Raw genomic sequence first — 21,841 nt, forward strand, 5'->3', positions numbered from 1 at the left:
AGGAGCAAAGTTGATTCATGTCATAAACATTTAATTTCAAAGTATGCAGGTTCTTGCTGAGGAGCCTCCAAAGGGTGGGGAAAGCTATGAAAGAAATTTAAAATCTAGTTAAGACCAGGCATGGTCGCACACGCATGTAATCCCCGCACTTGGGAGGCGGAGACAGGAGGATCGCGCAGGTTCGAAGCCAGCCGTGCTGGTTTAAGAGACCCTGTGTCCAAAAAAAAAAAAAAAAAAAAAAAAAGTATAAAATAGGTCTGGGAGTATATTCTGGAGGTAGAAACCCCGGTGCCACAATAATAATAATATAATAATAATAATAATAATAATAATAATAAATAAAATCTAGTTAAGGAGACAGGAGACCATACAAAATTAGAGAGGTATAAGTGTAAATCATAGCTAATATTTAATAAGCAATGGCTAAGATCATTGCCTCTTACTTTATTTAATCTCAACATTTATTGAGAAGAGAGACAATATAGGATCTTCTATAGTAGCTAGTTAAGACAATGACCACTGGAGGTAAACGTCCCGGATTTGTGCCGTAACTCTTCCACAGACCAGCAACCCAAAAACCTTAGTGAGATCTAGGTTAAATTTTTTTTCTTTTTTCTTCCGTGTGTGTGTGTGTGTGTGTGTGTGTGTGTGTGTGTGTGTGTGTTGGAAATAAACTTTTATTGCTCTTTTGAAGGCTTGCTACTTTCCTGAGGTTGTCTTTGAATCTTCCTATCTCAGGTTCTCAAGCACTGGGGTTAGAGGTCTGTGTCATTATGCCCAGGTTGGTCAAATTTCTTAATTTTGCTGATTCTCATTTTCCTCATCTATAAAAACAAATTGGGAATTATAATCCCATGGTATTGTTCTGAAGGTTGAATAAATTAATTTTTGGAAATTATTTAATACAGTACCAGACCCAAAATAAACACTCTTAAATGTCAGCTGTAAGCCAGGCGTGGTGGCACACACTTGTAATCCCAGCATTCAGGAGGCTGAGACCGAAGGATCTCGATTCGCGGACAGTCTCAGCTACTTAGTGAGGTCCTCTGCAACTCAGTGAGACCCGGTTTCAAAATAAAGAATAAAAAATAGGGCAGGGGGTGAAGCTCGAAGGTTGAATGCCCCTGGGTTCCATCCCCAGACCCATACACACACATTAAAAAAAAAATGTCAGCTGTATTTAAATATCTTCCTCCTCGTGATTATTATTATTACATTTCACAGTCAGGGAGATGTGGGTTAAGGAATTTGAGTATAAAGCCCAAGGTCATACAGCTGGAGGGACCTAGCTCTAAATCCTGGTCAGCAAGGCATCAGAAACCAGAGAAGGGAGGTGAAGATCATACCCAAGTTGTGGATAAGTCAAACACAAAATCCTTGACATTTAATTTGTTCTTTTTATTTTATTTTACTTTCCACTCTTAGTCTCTTCTCCATAGCTGCAAATATACTTTAGATGTTATTTGATAAGGGTCATATGTAGTGAAGGCTGATAAATGTTTAATAGTCAGGTCTCTGGAAGAAAAAGTTTTATGCATGTATATGTACATAAATTTTTTAATTTTATTTATATAAAAGATGTACAGAGCAAATATTATAAAAATTAAGTACATAATAGTGTATTATCAGTTCTATACAACCACTTGATTCTCACAGGTATTTTCACTGATTTTGGCCAGATACTGTGTCTTATATTTGTATCTATGGCTCAAACTGATGAACAAGTATAGTTCCCACAGGAATGCATGTTGATTTTTTTTCTTTACCTTAGTGAGTATGTCAGAACTCCATTCATTCATTCTTCAGTACCATGAGAAACTGCTTTACTAAATTTGATAATATTGTAATTTTTAAAATGTTTTATGCTATTTAAAATCAATGGCCATGAACACAAAATCTTATTGAGTTTACTATACATCATTAATATCTCCTTCATCACTTTTTTTTGCAGTCTTAGATATTGAAACCAGGGATTTATGTATGCTAGAAAAGCACTCTAATACTGAGCTACAATAACCCACAGGTCTTTATTTTTATTTTATTTTTGAGACAAGGTCTCCCTAGGTTGCTCAAGCTGGTCTCACATTCAGCCTCCCAAGTAGTGGAGATTACAGACTTGCGCCACTCTGTCCAGATTCCTCATCACTTTAAGAAATGAATGAACCAATAAATCTGCACTATTTTGTAGCATTTACCAATCTCTACTGCAAAAAAACTTCCAACCCGACTGATGTTAACCTACCAAGAGTTGGGAAATGATAGCACACCATTGTTTAGTATTCCTACTGTGTAACTACAATAGCCTAAGATAAGGTCAAGGTATCAATAATAGTGATGTTTTGTAAAATAATTGGGAAGTGATGAAATTTTGTTATATTACCTTTGCTTTTAAGATAATTTATTCACTTATAAACACATAATTTCATTTTAAATAGGTTCAGTGTTTAACAACTGACTCAACATTTCTGAAAAGCTGTTGGTTTTCATGTGCCCATGCAGGTAGATTCCAGCACACCACTGGTTATATGAATCCAAAAGGCAAAAGAGATTAGAAGCACTCATGTCAATATCACAACCTAATTATTTTACTTATTAACAAACGAGCTGACAGTTTTATTTGTGTGCCAGGCCTCAAAGCATATTGCATCTTAATAGGAACTGAATTATAGCTCACTACAAATATATTACCTGCCTTCCTATGTACACAGAATAAACCTAGATAAGTACTTTTGGCAGACACCTTTGAGCATCAGGTTTATTTTACAATAATTGCGATTCAGCCTATGAAATCAAACTGTGTTGTTCAGAATTCTAAATGTTTCACCTACTAACTGGATTTTGTTGGATAGTTACAGAATCTCTTTCTAAATCTCACTTGTCTTATCTGTAAAATGGTCATAGTGATGGTCCTTGCATCATAAGGTTGTTGAGAGGGCTAAATGAAACTATTTATCTTATCTTATTTTATTATTTTATTTATTTATTTTTTTTTGGTGGTACTGGGGTTCCTGGAAGCCCTTCTACCTCTGGGCTACACTCCCAGACCTATTTTTACATTTTTTTTTAAAATTTGGAAACAGGGTCTCCTAAGCCAGCAAGCGCGGCTGATTTCGAACCTGCACGATCCTCCTGTCTCTGCCTACCAAGCACGGGGATTACAAGCGTGCGCCACCACGCCCGGCGAAATTATTTATTTTAAATGGCTGTGTGCTAATAAGTGATGAAGGAATAGGACGCACACAGACTACTTGGAATTTAGAGTGTGTTACTTTTGATTATGTCCTATGTTTGAACACACTGCACACACCGGTCCTCGGCAAGAATTGGCAAGCAGCAATATTCACTTGTGCTCCATTATATTTTTGGGGGTAAAGGTAATTGTTTCTGAATAGAATGTTTTCCCTTTATTAAAATTACCCACACATCTAGTAAATTCCTTCTCATGAAGATCTCTTCTCAGTGCTTTGAGAAGTTGCCTTGTTAGGCACTGCAAGGCATTCACTGTCACAGTTCACCCCTCAAATCTTGAGGTCTACAGTTCTGCACAGGGACAGTACTAGTGCCCAGGTGACAGTGATTTGAGACTGAGTGGCATGATGGCTGGGAGAAGAGGATCCCAACACCCTAGATCTTTCAGAACAGAGAAGGTGTGTACTGGGGAGATCAGATAAAAAGAAATGGGAACTCCAGGCTCTCGCCCTCACAGGGCTTCTCATTCCAGGGAGGCTTTTGGCACTGACTTCCCCTCCCAAGCCACTTCTTCTGTGACTGACTTCGGATGGGAATTACCTTTTACCCCTTCAACTCCTTAACCCATGAAGTTTTCACTTCTATGTAGGATGAAGAGACACAATGCAGAGCTGGTGCCAGGCTCTCACCTCACTTTACTGAGATCCTTCTTGGCCCCTTGGTTATAGGTTCGCCCTCATCCCTACCTTGCCTTTTGCCCTTTCAGTTTCTTGGCTTCTGCCTCGGGATAAGATACAGCTGTTTCTGCTCTCAAGCCTGTCTGTCATTTCCAACCCAATCCATCTGTCATTGACATTTTGCATCTTGCTTTTCTTTGGAAGGCAAGGCCCATTTCCCTGTGAGCAGGACAGGAGGCCTCAGCCTCCAGCTGGCCCTTTGCTTCTCTAACCAGATTGTCTAGGCAATGGTAAGTACTTTATCCTCTGATTCAGGCAAGTTGGCTCACACTTTCAGATTGAACTTCACTAGCAAGTATATCATTTTATCTTTGACTTAAAGATGTTTTATTCATTAAACTATCATGCACTGACACTCGTTTTTATTTCGTTTTATAGTATTATTAATTTTCAAAAAGTTAATATACTTAATTTCTAAAGCTCTCCACTAGCATGAATGAAAAACAAATAAGGACATGACTACTGTTACAAGTATTCAGATGCCATGATGGAGGCAGGGATAACCTTCTATGTTGATTCAGAGTGTGAAAATCATGCTGTGGGTTGGTGATTCTTCCTCAGGATTTTCAGTCATGGCATGATTTTTTGTATTTGATTTGTCAGGAGTGCAACACAGGTTCTCATTTTATTTTTCTTAACATTCTCAGCATAGGATCTGGCATATAGTAGTTGGTTACTAAACACACGTTAACTAAATGAGTGATGCTTTTCCTTATGAGATAAAAATAAATGTTTTTAGAAGAGTCAGCTTTATTCCATGGTTTCAAAGAGTGAATTGTGATGGAAAGTGAAGATTGCTTTTACTTGAAAGAGGCTGACAAATTTCCCAGACCCAGGATCACTTTATGCGGCGTATGATTTAAGGGTGAGTGAGCATGCCAAGGCGCTGCACTTGAGCTGAGTGATGGGGAATGAGTTGTGGAGCTGTGGTCTGCGCTGGCATTTTGTGAGAAATAGTGGGAGATTTATGGCTATTAAACAGCTCTGTAGCTGCCCCCTTCTTGTTTCGAAGCCTGCCAAATCTCTCCTCCCATGGTCTGTATTATGTTTCCTCCACATATCCACGATGCTCACAAATGTCCACCGGATAGCTGTTTCCTGCGTGCACCCATTGGGAAGGCCTTTGAATCTTATGCACTTATCTGAATGCATGTGTCTTGTGTAATCACCAAGTGAAATTCTCACTTTGCAAGTCTCTTGGAGAGTGCCCTCTGTTTTCATTGACCATTTTCCAAAGAGGTTGCCAAAGCTCTCCCTTCCTTCCTGTGTTATGAAAATTGCAGAGTGCAGTATGTTAGTGACTGTTACCATTACGGATGTGAGTTTGAAAAAATTATTAGTAACTTTCAGTTGTAAATAGGAGAGAATCAAGAAACCTCCAGTATGCTTTGGCAAATCTTCCACAGAGGACTTAAGTGGCTAGAAGGGGTGCTTCAAGACTTGGCGTCAAGAAGATACAAATTTATTTCAGTCAATGGGTCACACTCAGGAGCTTTAGGAGAAATAGAAATGAGCTGGGCGTGGTGGCGCACGCTTGTAATCCCAGCATTCGGGAGGCTGAGACCAGAGGATCGCAGTTCGTGAACAGCCTCAGCTACTTAGTGAGGCCCTCCACAACTTAGTGAGACCCGATTTCAAAATAAAGAATAAAAAATAGGGCAGGGGGTATAGCTCAGAGGTCAAATGCCTCTGGGTTCCATCTCCAGACCTGCAAAAAAAAAAAAAAAAAAAAGGAAATGGGATATTTTATTACAAAAATCCAACCAGAAATGGCATTAATTATGCAAGTCCTGGAGAATCATGAGATGAAATTTCCTCTTATTATGTGTTCAAATCAGTATAAGACTGCATGGGTCAGAGAAGAAATGAGAATCTTTGTTTCTATAAACCTTCACATTTAATTTCAAGAAAATTTTAAGATGCAGAAAAAAATTTAAAATTATGAATACATATAGGACCATCCAAACTTTGGAGTTTCTAGTATCTGACATATTTGTTCAAATCTAATCTGTTTTTATACTTTTATTGCTGCAATATAATTACATGTCACAGTGATATTAAAAGTGATACAAACATACATGCATACAGCATTTGTCCAAGTCTATTCTTTAAATGAAAGAAATAACCATCATATATAAAGTTGAAGCTCTCCCACATCCTGTTATTCCAAGCCTATTTACTGCCCCTTGGCAAGTCAACCAGTTACCTAAATTTAGTGTATATCTTATGTAATTTTTAGATGTTTCATACAAAATCAAAGAACTACATATTTACCTAAATAATATGCTCTATTTATCATTTTTCAACTTGCTTTTTCACTCTATAAATTTTTAGACCTATTCAATCAAGATATATAAATCATGTTTATTGCTCATAAATGCTAAATTTTATCCTGTCATATGAATATAAAGTATTTTATTTACCTGTTTTCCTCATTGACAGACATTTAAGTTATCTCTAATATTTTGTGTTATAAGTAATGCTGCAGTAAACATTGCTTGATGTCTCAACTTGCAGCCTCCGTGTGGAATTTTTCATAGTAAATATGTTTTAAAAGAAGTTTTCACACCAATTTTCAATTTTATAGATGCTGCTGAATTACCCTCCAAGGTAGCTGACCCAGTGCACATCTCCACTGGCCAAGGGGGGAGAGGGTAACAACTTCACTTTCCTTCATTCTCACTAGCACTTGTTATTATGAGACTGACTTTTTTGCCAATACAATGGGTGGAGAAATTATATCCTGTTTTAATTTGCAGTGCCTTCAGCACTGGGAAATTTGGCCAGCTTTTCTTACCTTCTTGACTGTTCAGATTTTCTCTTCTTTGAAATCTCTGACATTTTTTCTGTCCATTTTATAAATTATAATTTTATTGACTTGAGAACAATCTTTATGTTTCCTGAGTGCTAGTATTTTATGTCTATGTGGCAAATATCTTCTAGCAAGAGATAAAAGGGAAATGTAAAAGTACAAATCCTTGCCATAGGCAGTTAGGGAATTGAGAAGGATTCAAAGGTTTGAGAGTCTTTATAGTCTTGAAGATTTGGATTTACCCAAATTTCTTTATTTTTATTTTAGGCATCTCTACTTAACCTAGGTAAAAGAAAATATTGTGGAAAATTTTTTACTTATATTATCTCATACTCGACACGCTATGAGAAAACTGCTTCCTTTTCAAGGAGATTTCTTAGTTCTTTATTCTTTGGCAGATCATGTGCAATTAAAGATATTTTCTTGTCCAATACTTTCATATGATATTTGTGCTTTTCTGACTCATGCTTCTCAGCATAAGATTATTGCTCATAAATGCTAAATTTTATGTTTATTGCTAGTAAATTAAAGAATAAACTAGTTGACACATCACTGTTGAAAAGATTGAATTGGCTTTATTTTATTTTATTTTTTTGGTAAACACCACATCAAAGAGTTGGTCGTTGGAATCTTTATTTGTAGTAGTTTTTCTGAACGTAGAACCACGGGAGTCCCACCAAAAGGCAGAGTTTGCGTAATTGCTATTTTCCTGCATTCTCTTTCTGGGTAGAGTTGATATAGGGACACTGAGCTTTTGCTATAGAAGGATGTCCGCACAGTTCTAGCCATGCTATTCATAGTCTGTCTACAATGGGAAATTAAACTAAATAGCTCTTGTGGTTACAGAATTCTATTGTTTTGCATGGTTGGAGGCATTTGCTAAAGGTAGTGTTTCTTCTGGTTATTTTAGGAAAAGTTCTCATCAAATAGTTTGCTGCCCAAATCAAGATTAAAAGTACAAGGAAATACCACAATATGGTAACCTAAAACTCACATTTGTTTTGGGGTTCATTTTTAAACATTTTTAATGATAAGGTGGAGTAGAAACATTGATGGAGACAAAAGAAGTGGCCTCTTAACAGAGAAAGTATTGCAAATGCAGTTAAGTCTGGCCCCCATTCCCTGACCCAGTGTGTTTTGCTTCAGCATTGAGTAGATGTTTGTATATAAACTCTGTCATTGTTTTTCACTCATCACATAGAGATAACAGAGACCCGAAATGCCAAACAAAAGACAAAAAGTGACTATAATATTTGAAGTTTTATCTATTTTCTGACCCCTTCACATTCTTGCTATACTCTAAATGTCTAATGATGAACTATATAAGAAAGTCTAATGTACTTTTTAAAAAATTTCCTAGTGACTAAGATTTTATATTTCTGGACCCAATACACTTAGAACAAACTTTAAACATCATATATTTGCCTTGTATTTGCCTTTGAGCTGGAGTGAAGTAATGCCCCCTAAAATCTGTTTCTACCTAGGGACAGAGCTTCTGATTTCACTCCATTCAGAACCCTTTCTATAAGACCCCACTGAAAGCTGCTTAGTCAAACATCTCAAATGTCAGAATTGAAGTTTAAAGGGTTTTCTAGCAAGTAGGTCTAATCTCCTACTTAGTTTTGATTCCCATAATGTAGGTAATCTCTTTGGAGAAAAGGCCTGCTTCTAGCAGGGCAAATATATCCATAGAATGCATTTCCTATTCCGGAAAGAAAGAATATAGCATTGATGAAATTTACTTTCTCATGGAGGTTGGAAAGGTCAAGAGCTTGGGATTTTGATCCTAGCAGATGTTCTTTTTTGGATATTAAGAAAAACTTGCGATTGATTTAGAAATCTCAGTTAAGAGTTACAATGGTGATGCTTCTTATTATAAGTAATTATACTCTGAATGTGGTGTACTGGTCATCTATAGTATATGAGAGGCAATTCCACAGCTGCGGTACTTCCTCTGTATTGTACCCCATAAGAATGTAGAGTTCAACCAGACTTGGTGGTGCACACCTGTAATCCCAATACTTATGAGGCTAAAACAGAAGGTTTGCAGGTTTGATGCCAGCCGCAGAACTTAGTGAGGCCCTCCAGAACTTAGTGAGATCCTGTTTCATTATAAAAAATAAAAATGAGCTGGGGGTACAGCTTGGAGGCAGAATTCCCCTGGCTTCAATCCTCAGTACAGTACACACACACACACACACACACACACACACACACACACACACACACAATAGAAAAAGATACTTAACAGCTCGGGCCATGCTATACACAGTTCTATGATTAAAGAGTTGTTCGTGTACAGTACAAAAACATTTTCCTAGGTATAGTCCATGTCATTTTCTTTTAAGCTTTGAAATGACAATGTTTTGTTGATATTTTTTATATATGGTGAGTGTCCCTAAGTCAAAAGTCCCCAATCCAATATGCTCCTAAATCTAAAACTTTCTGAGCACTGACTTGATGTCACAAGTGGAGAAATCTACCCCTGACCTTATGAACAAGTTGTAGTCTTGACACAGCCACACTATAAATGTGGAATGATTAGGAAACATAAGCAAATTCTGTCTTCGGACTAGTATCCCATTCCCAACATACATCATTATGTACATGCAAGTATTCCAGGGTCTAAAAAAATTTCAGAATCCTAAATACTCGGGTCCCAAGCATTTGGGGTAAATTACACTCAACCCAGATCCCAAATGCAAATTTCATATGGATTTTTCAGCACTGTTGTTAAACCTAGCCAGAAGCCAAGTTGCACAGCCTGTCACAATTTATGTCCTTCCCTGCGGTGACTTCATGCTGCAGAGTTTTGTATCTTCAACTTTCCTGTGCTCCGTGCCATTGGGCCCATGTAAACCAGCCCTGTTTTTTTTCATGCACCCTGGGGGCAAACTTTGGCCACTTCATTGCTTTTCATAGAAAAACTCTTCACAGCTTGCATTTACTTTATGGGAATTACTGGGAGAAGGTCTGTGATAGACATCTCAGTCTCCACTATTTCCTGCTGTCAGCATCTCCTTTTCCTCTTCTCTGTCCTTTGTTCACCACAGCAAACAAGCCGTCCCCTTTTCTCAGAGCCATTCCATCTGTAAACTTTGTGCTTTACCCTACGTTTACCAGAATTTTATCCCAGTGGAGACTACTCTTCCTTTTTAAGAGTCTCTGTGGATCATATATTTCCAAACTTTGATCCTGAGGGGATGTATTTGGTAAACAAGAGTATTTAGCATTTGGCATTGTTTTATGTTGACATTTGCTTTTATCACCAGGCTTCCAGTGAAGATGTTGCTGCCTCTCCTGAGCTTCACTACACACCCCTGCCTTCTGCTTCAAGAGAACTCACCAGTCACCGAGGTGGGAGCTTAGCTTTTCACTACTCTCCATGATTGTGCAGAGGGGCACTTGACCATGCAGAATACTGCTGCCCGAATGCTTTAGAAAGAACTTGGTGCTTTTAAAGTCCTTGATAGGAAAACCATACCTGTCAAACCTAATGATTTAACCTATATTAACCAGATTTTGGTGGCAGTCTACTGGAAAAGCATATAATATAATTCTGTGATGTTCTTCTTTACATAAAGAGATGATAGCACTTACAATTACTAAGGAGATAATTACATTTAGCATTTCTCCAGTAATGGAGAGAAATTGGAAAATTCATAATATTTTTTAAAAATATCATTGTTTGGGTATAGAATAGTTGAAATATGTCATTTCAAAATGAACTCAAAAGAATTTCAATTTGCCTGACAACATTGGAGATAACCATTCATCGTTTTTGCTAAATTCTCTAAACCTCACAACATTAATTTGGTTTACCCAGTTCTCCCAAAGCCTTGAGTTCCTGTTTTTATCTCTAGAGGCTTGAGTTTCAAAAGCAAACGGAATACTGACATGGAATCTCATTTGCAATTGCCTGCCATTAAGCTGGTTACTTGGGCCCAGGACTATGTAATTGTCTAAGTAAGAATTAGTAAGTGTAGGAAGAGGCCCTGCCCTGGAGCCTGCTTACTCTGGTGTTCCCTAACTATGAATATGTCTTTTGAAGGTAAGAGTGGTCTCAGAGTGAAGGCATCACAGGCTTTGAACATTGTTTTCTCAAGCAGGAAATTTCTCTTGTACAGAAGGGGATTCTGAATAAGAACTGTCTCAGCACTAGCATCCCAGCTGCATTGCATGGGTGGGTAGGAGGAAAGCCTGTGAAAATTCTTAGAAAGTGGTGAATCTACTTACAGAGATGACTTTTGGGCTCTGTGCAATGCAACATGATTGTTCTGCAGGAAATGGTGCAGAGTCATATAGGATGGCAGGTGTCTGTGATTGGACCTGTGTTGACTCTTTGGTGTTGAGGCATCAGTAAGTCTTTTCTACACTTAAATATACTTTGGTTTAATTAGAGTTCAATTTCGATTCCCTTCAAATGTCAGTTTTGTGAAAATAAGTTTTGCTCAGAGTTAGTTGCAAACAGTAGCTGCCTATGTTATATGTTTTCAGGGACATAAAGTGATCTCACTCACTGAAGGTCCTTCAGAAGGTCTTGTGCACAACTCCACAGTGCCTGGGTTGTGGGAATTCATCTAGGCAAATAATATTACTTGCAGAAGAAGTAGCAAATTAAGTCTGAAATTAGCATGATATCACAATGGGTTTATTCACTGTTTTTTTGTATATGATTAAGGATAATTTGACTCTGTAGCCTATGTAGGACTTGCATGGGAATTAAAATCTCAGAGATCACAAGCCTTTTTATAAAATTGTATATGTCCATGAAATTAAGATTTCACAATGGCAAGTTTGATCAGATGAATGATAGTCATCAGAAATAGTACAGATATTCCTTATTTTAATAGCAATACAAGAAATATAAGCCTTGGAAGACTGGAATAGACCATAGTTTTAAAGGTGTTTTGAGTAATAAATGTAATATGAAAAATGCCTAAGGTACTTAGAGTATTAATAAATATTTTTGGATGATATCAGAGTCCAACATAAATGGGGAAAATGTACAAATTTTATTTAAAGGAAGCTAGCAATAGACATCTCAGTTGTAATGAGGAATATCTCTATATATTTAACACACTGGTTGCCTGGCCAATGCTAAGGACTTTCATGTTGAAAAAAAGCTAGTCTGTTTCATGAAAAAATGTTATTTGGGCCTAGTAAAGAAAGAGCCAAAGAAGTCTATTAAGGCTATATTATTGTTGGACTCATCCCTCTAGAGAAAAGATAAGACTAGAATATTTCAATCTTGGCATTAATCATACACCAACAAATGGAGAAAGCCATTGTTTTCTTGGCACCTAAAATGAAACTACTTAGTACCATGTTTTTTTTTTTTATACTATGGAAATGATTTCAAAGTTCTGATTATATAAATGACCAAATGATCCAGGTGCCATTTGTTAATATCTTCATGGAAACAGCTTGCAAACAATTATACAGAGAGGGTCTTTCACAGAACGGAGGTAAATTGCATCTATTCTCCCAAGTGAAAAACTCCATGATGTCTATAACTTCATCTATAAAATCCTAACTGGAACCTCCATTTGAAAATAATTTTTGATTCATCTAGTTCTCAATCTCTTTTCCTTCCGCACCAACAACTACAAAAACTGGTGGGCAGTAGTTCATGTGCAAATTGCTATTTTTCTATACACATAAGCATTTTCACTTGTCCTTTTATGTAACTTCCAATGTCGAGGATGATAGGTCCAAGATTCATGTCCTAGAGTCTGTAGATTCAAATGCAAAGGAAGAGTGGGCTTAGAATAGTAATCAGAATAAAAGGGGACTCAATTTTTCCATTTGGAGTTTACAGATACTCCATGCATCATAGGCATAGTAATTTACAGTACTTACTTTATGCTTCCTGTGTGAAACTTTTTCTGATCTGAGCTCTGTTAGTTTTTCTCCTTCTTGAGTGAGAGAATTTATAATATTAATTTCTATCTCTTTGATTCAATTGTTCATATTCTGCTTTGTACAATAAATGTCAGAGTCAGATTTACTGTCTTAAACTCCTCATAAATGAGAGGTCCAGGAGCAGCAGTACTAACCCTTCCTCCCATCACCGACTCCTGCTTATTCTTCAGGCACCAGCTTGGATGTCAGAGCCCCAAGGGGATGTCTCTGACCCTACCTATCACATTTATATTAGACTGATTTTTTTCCCCTCTATTCAGAGATTTCTTTCCTGGACAAACTATAACATTTTAAGAGGAGAGGAGAAGATTGTATGAGTTTGCTCACAATGACATCTGCAGTGTCTGGTTATCTTACTCAAAGCTCAATATGTATTTGCTATGGTTTGGATAAGTGCCCCCAAGATCCATGTGTTAAGGGGTTAGTCCAGTGTTCATGTCATCAGTGGGAGGCAGTGGAACCTTTTAGGTAAGACTTTGGGAGCATGCCCTCCAGAGACACTGGGACCTAGCCCTTCCTCTTCCCTGATATTTCTGGCACATGCTGAAGGTATCCTCTGCCATACACTCCCACCATGAAATGTTCCCACCACACCCCAAAGCAGCAAGAACCAATTATGAACTGAGACCTCTGGAACTGTAAGCCAAAAGAAACCTTTTTTCTCTATAAATTAGTTATCTCAGATATTCATTATAGTAACAGAAAGCTAACCAACACAATTCTTGTTCAAAGAGAGAATGAGTCATAGAAACCCAGGGGAAGAGTCAGCATCTTGAATACCTCTGTGAGGTGACTTGATTGCACAGGGAAAAGGAGCCCTGTCTTCCTTTGATGTTGCATACAAGGTATGGAAAGGCCAGCCTCCTGCATCTCAGATTACCATCCTGTTGCTTTCAGAAACTCAAATTAAACCAGGTGTGGTGGTGCACACTTGTAATCCTAGTAATTGGGAGGCTGAAACAGGAGGATCACAGGCTCAAGGCCAGCCTCAGCAACTTGTGGGTCCTCCTGCAACTTAGTGGGACCCTGCTTCAAAATAAAAAATAAAACAGAGCGGAAGGTGTATCTCAGAGTCAGAATACTCCAGAGTTCAATCCCCAGTAGCACACAAAAAAGAAAAAGAAATAAATGCGAAGAGAAAACTGAAGTTTTCAAGGTTGGGAGCCATGTCTACTGATTCATTGCCAGAGAACCAGAGAACATTTGACCACAAAACATAACTACCAAGTATATGATTATTTTAATGTTGTAGTTTTCTTTGTCATACTAAGGATGGAACCCAGAGGCATTCTATCTCTAAGCTACACCTCCAGCCCTATTTTATTCTTTTATTTTAAAACAGGGTCTCACTAGCCAGGTGTGGTGGCACATGCTTGCAATCCCCATGCTTGGGAGGCAGAGACAGGAGGATCGCGCAGGTTCAAAGCCAGCCTCACTGGCTTAAGACACCCTGTTTCCAAAGAAAAATAATATACAAAAATAGGTCTGGGAGTATAGCCCAGAGTTAGTAAGGATTCTATCTCCAGTACCACCAAATAAACCAAAAAAACAAAAAACAAAAAACAAAACAAAACAGGGTCTCATTAAATTGCAGATGATCTTACTAAATAGCTGAGACTTTCCACAAACCGTGATCTTCCTGTCTCAGCCTCCAAGTACTGAGATTACAAGTGTGTGCCATAATGCCTGGCTTCTCTCTACATTTATCCACAGTCCCTTATGATTTCTATTTCCACATATGAGAGAAAATAATATGGCCCTTGATATTCTGAAGCTGGCTGATCTCACTTGGCATAATAATTTCTAGTTCTATTTAATTTCCTGCTTATTATATAATTTTGTTGTTCTTTAGAGCTGAGTAGAATTTTATTGTGGTGTGTGTGTGTGTGTATCATATTTTCTTTATTCATTTTTCTGTTGATGGACATTTGGGTTGGTTCCATAATTTTGCTATTGTAAATTGTGCTGCTGCAAACATGGGTATGCAAGTATTGCTATCGTATATATGTTAAACTGACAGGACATACGCCGGCATGCCAGGTATTGCCACTCTATATGGTAACTGTTGGAAGCAGAACTCCCATTTATACAGACTATTTTATCTTTGGGGAAACATTTCTATTTAGAGCAGAGACCATATTATTCTCAAGATGACCTGGTAAAATCGGAAGGACAAATATTTTATTCCCACTGAACTGAGAGACCAACCATTGCTGGAGGGGGTGGGGATTGGCCAGAGCCACTCAGCAGCAGAGATAACAGGAAAGAAAACCAAAGCACTGTCCCGGGTCATCTCTGAATCTATCCTTTACACAAAATATACGGAGCAAGTGTAGATAGGAGGACTTTGGTATTGTGTTGGAGGGAAGAGGAGAAAAGGCACAGGGAGAGACACAACTTGGGAATGTCCATTTGCAGGGGTGAATTTCTAGATCCTGTTTTAAGGTTGCCACCTAGTACGATATCTCCACCACCACGGAGGCCGTGATTCTCAAGAGATTCCTAAAATGTTTTGCAGGATCTCTAGGACACCTCGGAATCTCCCACTTGTTTTCTCAAACTGAAGCTTCTGTGCCAGTGGGTTATTCTTCGTAGTTCACCTGAAAGGGCCTTGCACATTGCCACAGTCCACACTCATTTCCCTGCCACTCCTTCAATCCAGATTTCCAGAGTGTTCTCCACTGACTCCTTTAGAGGACTCTAATCCAGACTGGAGAGAATCCTGGGAAGTGTAGTTTCTAGTTCCTTCTCTGGGATGCAGAGAAGACTTAAGAGAAGAATGGTGACGATGTCACAGCAAATAATCTGCTGGGATGTCAGTCCAAAATCGTACCTCCCCAACAGTTGTCTTGCTGAGGATCCCGTTTCAATTTTCTGCATGCATATTTTGCAAATTAATTGCAAGCCTTGTGAATAGCCCTGAATTTTTTTCTGATGTTTATATAGTCTTGAAGGTGTGCCGTAGTTAGCCTGTTCATAATAAATGAACAAAAGAAAAAAAGCAAAAAAAAAAAAAAGGAGAAGAAATCTAGGAAAGCTTGCTTGTAAACGATGACCATCCTACTTTGACCATGGTTGGCACTCTTGCCATTATTTTTGTTGACAGAGTCGCTGGGTATTCATCTTCAACTGGGGGTTTGGTCTATTGTGTTTAAAATTGGTTGCTGGGACTGTCATAGAGTAATTTACATGGTAACAACATAGTTATTGTTTGCAATTTCCTTAGTGTGAGTTGTATTTTACACTTAGAAATGGATTTTTCTGTATGTCTCTATGAGGCAGCTCCATGTATGCCACCCAAAGAAGAAGAAGACAGGAAGAAAAACTGTGCACATTTTTTATTTTTTAAACCATTTTTTTGCCCAAAATATCATAAACTAGTTTTCCATAGAAGCCATGAATATAGTATTTCCACATCAGCTGATTAAATCTGCCCAAGTTAAATGTATAAGAGGGAAATTAAATGGATGCTATGGAGAGGTGGCATGTAGACAAAGATGTTTGGGATGGGGTGATGTTGGCCCAGAAAAATGGTATGCCAGCAAACAGAGTACTTGCAGGAACATGCAAAAGGGGTTGCCTGATCATTAAAATGTTTATCACGTTTTGTTAGGGACTTAATGGAATTGAAGGCAATCTGTTTCTTTTAGCCAATCACTTCTTATTTTTTAAATATATTTACCATGTCAACCCACAAGGGATGTGAAAGCTAGGTGTGTTTGATCATTGTAAACAAAGTCTACACAGACCAGTAGCAAACAAAGTCTACACAGACCACTAGCAAAAACTCAAGGAAAATAAATGAATTTATTTGTGTTGTCTTAATAGCTCAGTATCAAGGAATATTTGCTGACTTCCTGTTGGTTCTGATTGTCCATTTAAAAAGACATTGTAAATCTGGACATAGTAGCACATACCTGTAATCCCAGTACTTGGGAGGCTGAGACAAGAGAATCTATGGTCTAAAGTTAGCCTAGAAATTTAGCAAGGCTCTTAGCAACTTATTGAGACATTATTTCAAATTTTTAAAAAAAATAGGGCTGGGGATATATCTCAGAGGTGGAATACTCCAGGGTTCAATTCCTGGCACCAATAAATAAATAAATTAATTAATTAAAAGATGGGATAGACAATGTGATGGGCCTGGTGACTACCAGGTAGATCTCACCTGAGATCAGACTCTATGACTGAGGCAGCCTGCTTGTTTCTTGACTCTGCATTCCAGAATATTCTGATTAGCTTTTCAAGGGAATTAAGCACGAGATGATTTCTCAAAAAATTGACACTGATGCCTAGCATACGTGAGGCCTTGGGTTTGATGCTTAGAACGTGCGCACACACACAAATTGGCACTGGTTCATTGACAATTCACAGAAGCATGACAGATCTAAGTTTTCCTCATGGAAAATACACTGAAAAGTGGACAAAATGAAAACAACAGCAAAACAAAGAGAGAAAAAGAGAAAAGAAAAGGAAAAGCCAAAAAACAAAAAACAAACTCTCCCTGTAAGGAGAACAGGTTTAGGAAAGGGTTGCCCTGTCAAGTAGGGTTGTGGCCTTGACTCCTCTTTTGTACTCCTTCCCATCACTTTACCCTGGTGGTGTGGGCGCCATGGTGTGTGTGTGTGTGTGTGTGTGTGTGTGTGTGTGTGTGTGCTAATAATAACTATTATTAGCATTTTCTAACTCTGTAAAATTATTTCTTCTGGTATTTTCAATAGAACCCATTACTTCAGTTAGGTTTCCTCCATAGTACTTTTATGGGCTTATAATCTTGGTGGACTTTTCAGGTGCTGAGAGATGCTAAAGTTTTCTTTATTTAATCGAGGTGACTAGTGATTTGACAGTGGTGGTTGACAGGTTTATTTTATCTGTGTGGCAGTGGAAGTCAATTTTCAATGTGTGTGCTCTATTCCCAAGTAAAAGGACTTTACTAAGTGCTGAATAAATTGTACTTTCCTTTGATTCTAGACCTTGCTGAAATGGTTTAAAAACTCTAGTCTGGGTCATCAAATTCATCTCCCTGCTATTTTGCAGGGTCAATAGCCTCGCTGCACACAGAGCCGGGCCGGGTGGATTGGAATGGAGGGCAGCGTAGATTAAAACTTCTGCATGTATATAGATGGATGTGCGAGTATGCGCTCGCTGTCTGGGCGGGCAGCAGTGATGGAGGAGGAAGCCAAGTGGAATCCGAAGATGGATGAATCTGTTAGACTATTACCAGGACTGGCATGGACTTTAGCCAGGAGCTTTAAGCATCCTCCCCTAAGTATTTGAAATCCATAGGGTTCCATTTCCTATCCTTTTTATCCAAGTATGATTTTTCACTTGTAGTCTCCAGGATTGCTTTATTCCTATTCTTTGGGCAGAATTGTGGTACACTCATAGACACAGAGGGGCTGCGAATCTGGTTCTTCCATCCCAGAAGCAAAGCACAGAAGGAAAATATGTATTCCAGTTCTCCCCGGCCCCCTAACAAAATTTATTTCTATAAAATGAGAGGATAAAAAGATAAACTTTCCTCCAAAAGACAGTTCTGTAGAAAACGGAGCTAAAGACGTGTTTCTTCTATCTTAAAAAACAAAGGCCTAGAATTTACAGGGTGAAAAAATCTAAATGTTTCAATGATTTTAGGGTCATGGGCTGATTCTTGCCCCTTTTTTTGCAAGGAAAGACCTAGGCTATGACTCCTAAAATTCCAAGGATTCCTATGAGCATCAGTCATTCAAGGGTTGCCCAGCATGTCTTTGTTTAGCCTCTGCTGTGTACAACATATATGGTAGATTTATGGGGAATTCAGAAATAAAGAGTATCATCTCTGTCTCCCAGGAATTATAGCTGTAATGAGAAGATCCCAAAATGGAAGTAATGCCAATCAAACTAACAAGATATTATGAGTTACCTTTCTTGGTAAAAGGCATAAGTGCATAAATGTAATAAATGTTTAGAAAAGAGGGGAATCCATGAGGTTGAGGATGGTCAGGCCCAGCTGTTTGGATGCTCTTGGCCTTGAGCATGGGAAAGCACAGGAGGCAAGGTAGCTAGAGGACAAAGAAGGGCATTCCAAAAAGAGAAGAGGAGAAGCGGCAGCATGGAACCAATGGGAGAAAGGAAAGTTGTTTTAAAAAGTCATGCAGTTTCTTATGTAGGGTGGTTCTATACTGCAGCAGGCCTTGAACAGGGAAAGGGGCCTGTATTTGATTTGAAACTGTACTATAGGATAATCGACTTGAAGACAGTTTGCAGGGGCCAATTGGAAAGCAAAGAACCTGAACTCCAAGATATATGATGGTATTGAAGAGAGTTTGTGCCAGGCTGTGCGTGTATAGACTGTAATAGCACCAAAGAGCAGGTTTCCAGCAAAGGTAATTTTGGAAACAACTTGGTAACAGATGGAGCAGACAGCTGGGGCCAGAATACTGCCAGTGGGCCAGGAGTGGGGCCATTTTAAGGAAACCTGATGGCCACTGTGGAAACAGTGTCTGAGGTTGCTGACGGTGTTTCTCACCAGGGCTCAGGCATTAGGGAAAATGGACGGTCAGTAGCTTTCCATGTCATATTATTCAGAGTATTTCTGATGTTGGCTTTTTCCAGCCAAAAGGTATAATAAATAATAATAATAATAATAATAATAATAATAATAATAATTTAAAGGCTCAATTAGGGTAATGTTGGCATTGCATGGCAGTCAGTGATCAAGGCTGTGACTGGCTGGCTGGGGCACAAATAATAAGGGATCTGAGAAACAGTCTATAGCAAACACTATAGACTGAATGATTACATTTTGGGCTAGAGGGAAACAGAACCAGAAGGCTGCGGGGACACTAGCCTGGTGTGTGGGAAGCTGTGGTCTCTGCCTGTCCCTTTTCTTGGTTCCTCTCCATTGCAAGATTTAACCCTGTATCTCATGCAGAAGCTATAATCTGTCCTGTTCAGTGGAAAGCTGGTGAGTTGATGGAGTGGAGCTCCTGGCAACAGGAACAAACACACAAGCAGACAAAGCAGCCATAAAAATTTGTTCTCAGTCTGGTCTTTGGCTTAAAGATGAGCTCCATTCTTTTAAAATCTCATAAGCGTGCAGTGTGTTTTGTTCCTGCATCTTAGGCTTCTGGAAGGGGAGCTACTCGGAGCCTGTGCTTTGGGTTCAGATTGCTCTTCTGAGTGAGAGCTTTGCCCAGTGGTAACTTCCCAGCCCCAGTATTTCTGACTCATTTTGTTTCCCTGTGTCTTGTAGAAAACTTTACCCTGTTTCAGGTTTTCACTCATATAGTGATTTTACAACCTCTTCTTGGAACAAATAAACAAACATCTGGAATCATGTGGTACATTTAATTAAAAAGTTTGCATTTGGCCAGCAATGGTAAAATCATGAAAAATGGCCTGTCGGTGAGCTCAAGAAGGCCAAAGGATGACGTAGTTGGCTGCAAATGGATTGAAATTGAGGGAGGTGAACACCTGCTCTGTGCAGCCTGCTGTCCCCCAGCCTCCCCCTCCTGGCCATTAATATTTACTGCCCCACTTTTTTATCCACTCTAATGAAATTTTTTGATTGGGGCTGGTTGGGGGAAGTAGCTGGTTGCTTTTCCAATAACCGTGGATTTGTTGGGATGTGTGTATTTCATGAAGGGTGTGGTACTGGGATTTTTGGGCTTTTCATTTCCCTTACTCAGAATTCCATATGCTTCAGGTCACTGCAGGAGCCTGCTTCTGCTTCTTCCATCAGTGGGTCAACCATGGTTTTCGTGGGAGATGCTAACATGTGGAGCCCTGTGCAAGGGGAGGCAGGAGATGTGAGAGAAGTTGGAGGTGCTGCCTTCAGCAATCCCGCAGTTTAGCTGGAGATCAGTGCCTTCACATAGAAAGCAGAGGCCAGGCCAGATGTAAGAGTGCAGCGAAGGCAGCATCGATAGAGAAAATTAAAACTAACTTAATTTAAAAGGCCTAATTTGCTTTATTTGTGATTCTAGGATTGGGTGACACTTCATTCTGTAAAAAAGTATAAGTGTTCTGGGGGCTGAGCAGAGGTTAGGTGTATAGACAGGAAAGAGAAGAAAGCAGAAGCAGAAACCCAAAGGGATCTTCCTAAAGGTACTTTTCTTGTGAGGTAGAGACAGAACAATGGAAAGGTAACTGTTTGGTTAGTATCCGGATACTTTAGGTTACCTTTGGTAAGGATTAAAGCAGAATAAACTGGATTATCATGCCAGTTGAAACCCACCTGTTTGAGATGACAACTGGGTTTCATTTTGGAGGAACTTTAGTCTGAGTGACTACATTTTGATTTTTAATCTGGCCTTTTATTGCATAGCACTGGAGCTTAGCCTAAAGATATGGCCTTCTATAGTGTTCATTTATGAAGAGGGATGAGTGAAGGTGGTAGGACTTGCATGCGGCCTTGGATGAAGGTGAGAAGTGACCCGAAAGGGCCTGGAGAGAACACCTGGAGCTCTTGTCTAATTTCAGGTCACGATCTAGGTGGACATGGGGGAAGATAACCTTAAAGTGAGATTAGAGATGATTATTCTACGTTTCTAACTCGCTTCCACTCTGCAAGGCATTTCTAGAGTGAAGTAAAGTGGAACTTTTGTTTGCACATTAAGAGAAGAATATTGAGCAATCTGGCTTTGCAGAGTGCTGTTCTCCAATATGTCTCCCATATGAGGATTTATACCTAGCATGGGGAATAAATGAGAAGGTTTTTCTCCTTGCACAAAACACAAAACACAAAACATTTAGATTAGGTCCAAGGAAAAGTTGAGTGATGAGCTGAGGTGTGGTCTGGCAGCAAAACTTGGGAAATCACCATTCCTTAAGGCCTTTCCTGAAGGATGTGCTCTTCTGCCTTAGAGGTAGCCTGAAGGAAGTGAAATGAAACTTACACAACTCTCACCCTGACCAGATCTGATGGGGGCTCTCCAATGTCAAGGCTAGTTCAACTTTCTCATAAAACGAAGCCCAGGTTTTACCTTGACCCCTTGGACGTCTGCAAGCACAGAGTGATGTTAGATTGTTCTAGTGAGGCCAGAGCATGTCTTAGTCCTTAGCTCTTTATTATTCTTGTGCATTTGTTTCCTTAAATACTCTCTGCAGAAGCATTAGCATAAAAATAAAGAAGTACTGCAACTTGGAATTTTCCATTTGTAGCCTCCTTAGTCTCTGAGGTCAAAGTTCTGTCCTC

At 38.9% G+C, this 21,841-nt stretch overlaps 1 protein-coding gene across 2 annotated transcripts in view; it reads left to right on the plus strand.

The window, feature by feature from the left end:
• Positions 1 to 21,841, plus strand: part of LRMDA (leucine rich melanocyte differentiation associated) — a gene marked incomplete at both ends in the record, with an annotated part of 1,107,765 nt that overhangs the window by 877,261 nt on the left and 208,663 nt on the right. For both annotated transcript variants that reach the window (XM_080695153.1, XM_080695152.1), the window contains one exon: positions 10,011 to 10,095. In XM_080695153.1, coding sequence (XP_080551279.1) covers positions 10,011 to 10,095 — 85 coding nt within the window. The remainder of the gene's footprint in view (positions 1 to 10,010; positions 10,096 to 21,841) is intronic.

The sequence above is a fragment of the Muscardinus avellanarius genome, assembly GCF_963383645.1.
Source record: "Muscardinus avellanarius genome assembly, chromosome: 4".
Lineage (NCBI taxonomy): Eukaryota > Metazoa > Chordata > Mammalia > Rodentia > Gliridae > Muscardinus > Muscardinus avellanarius.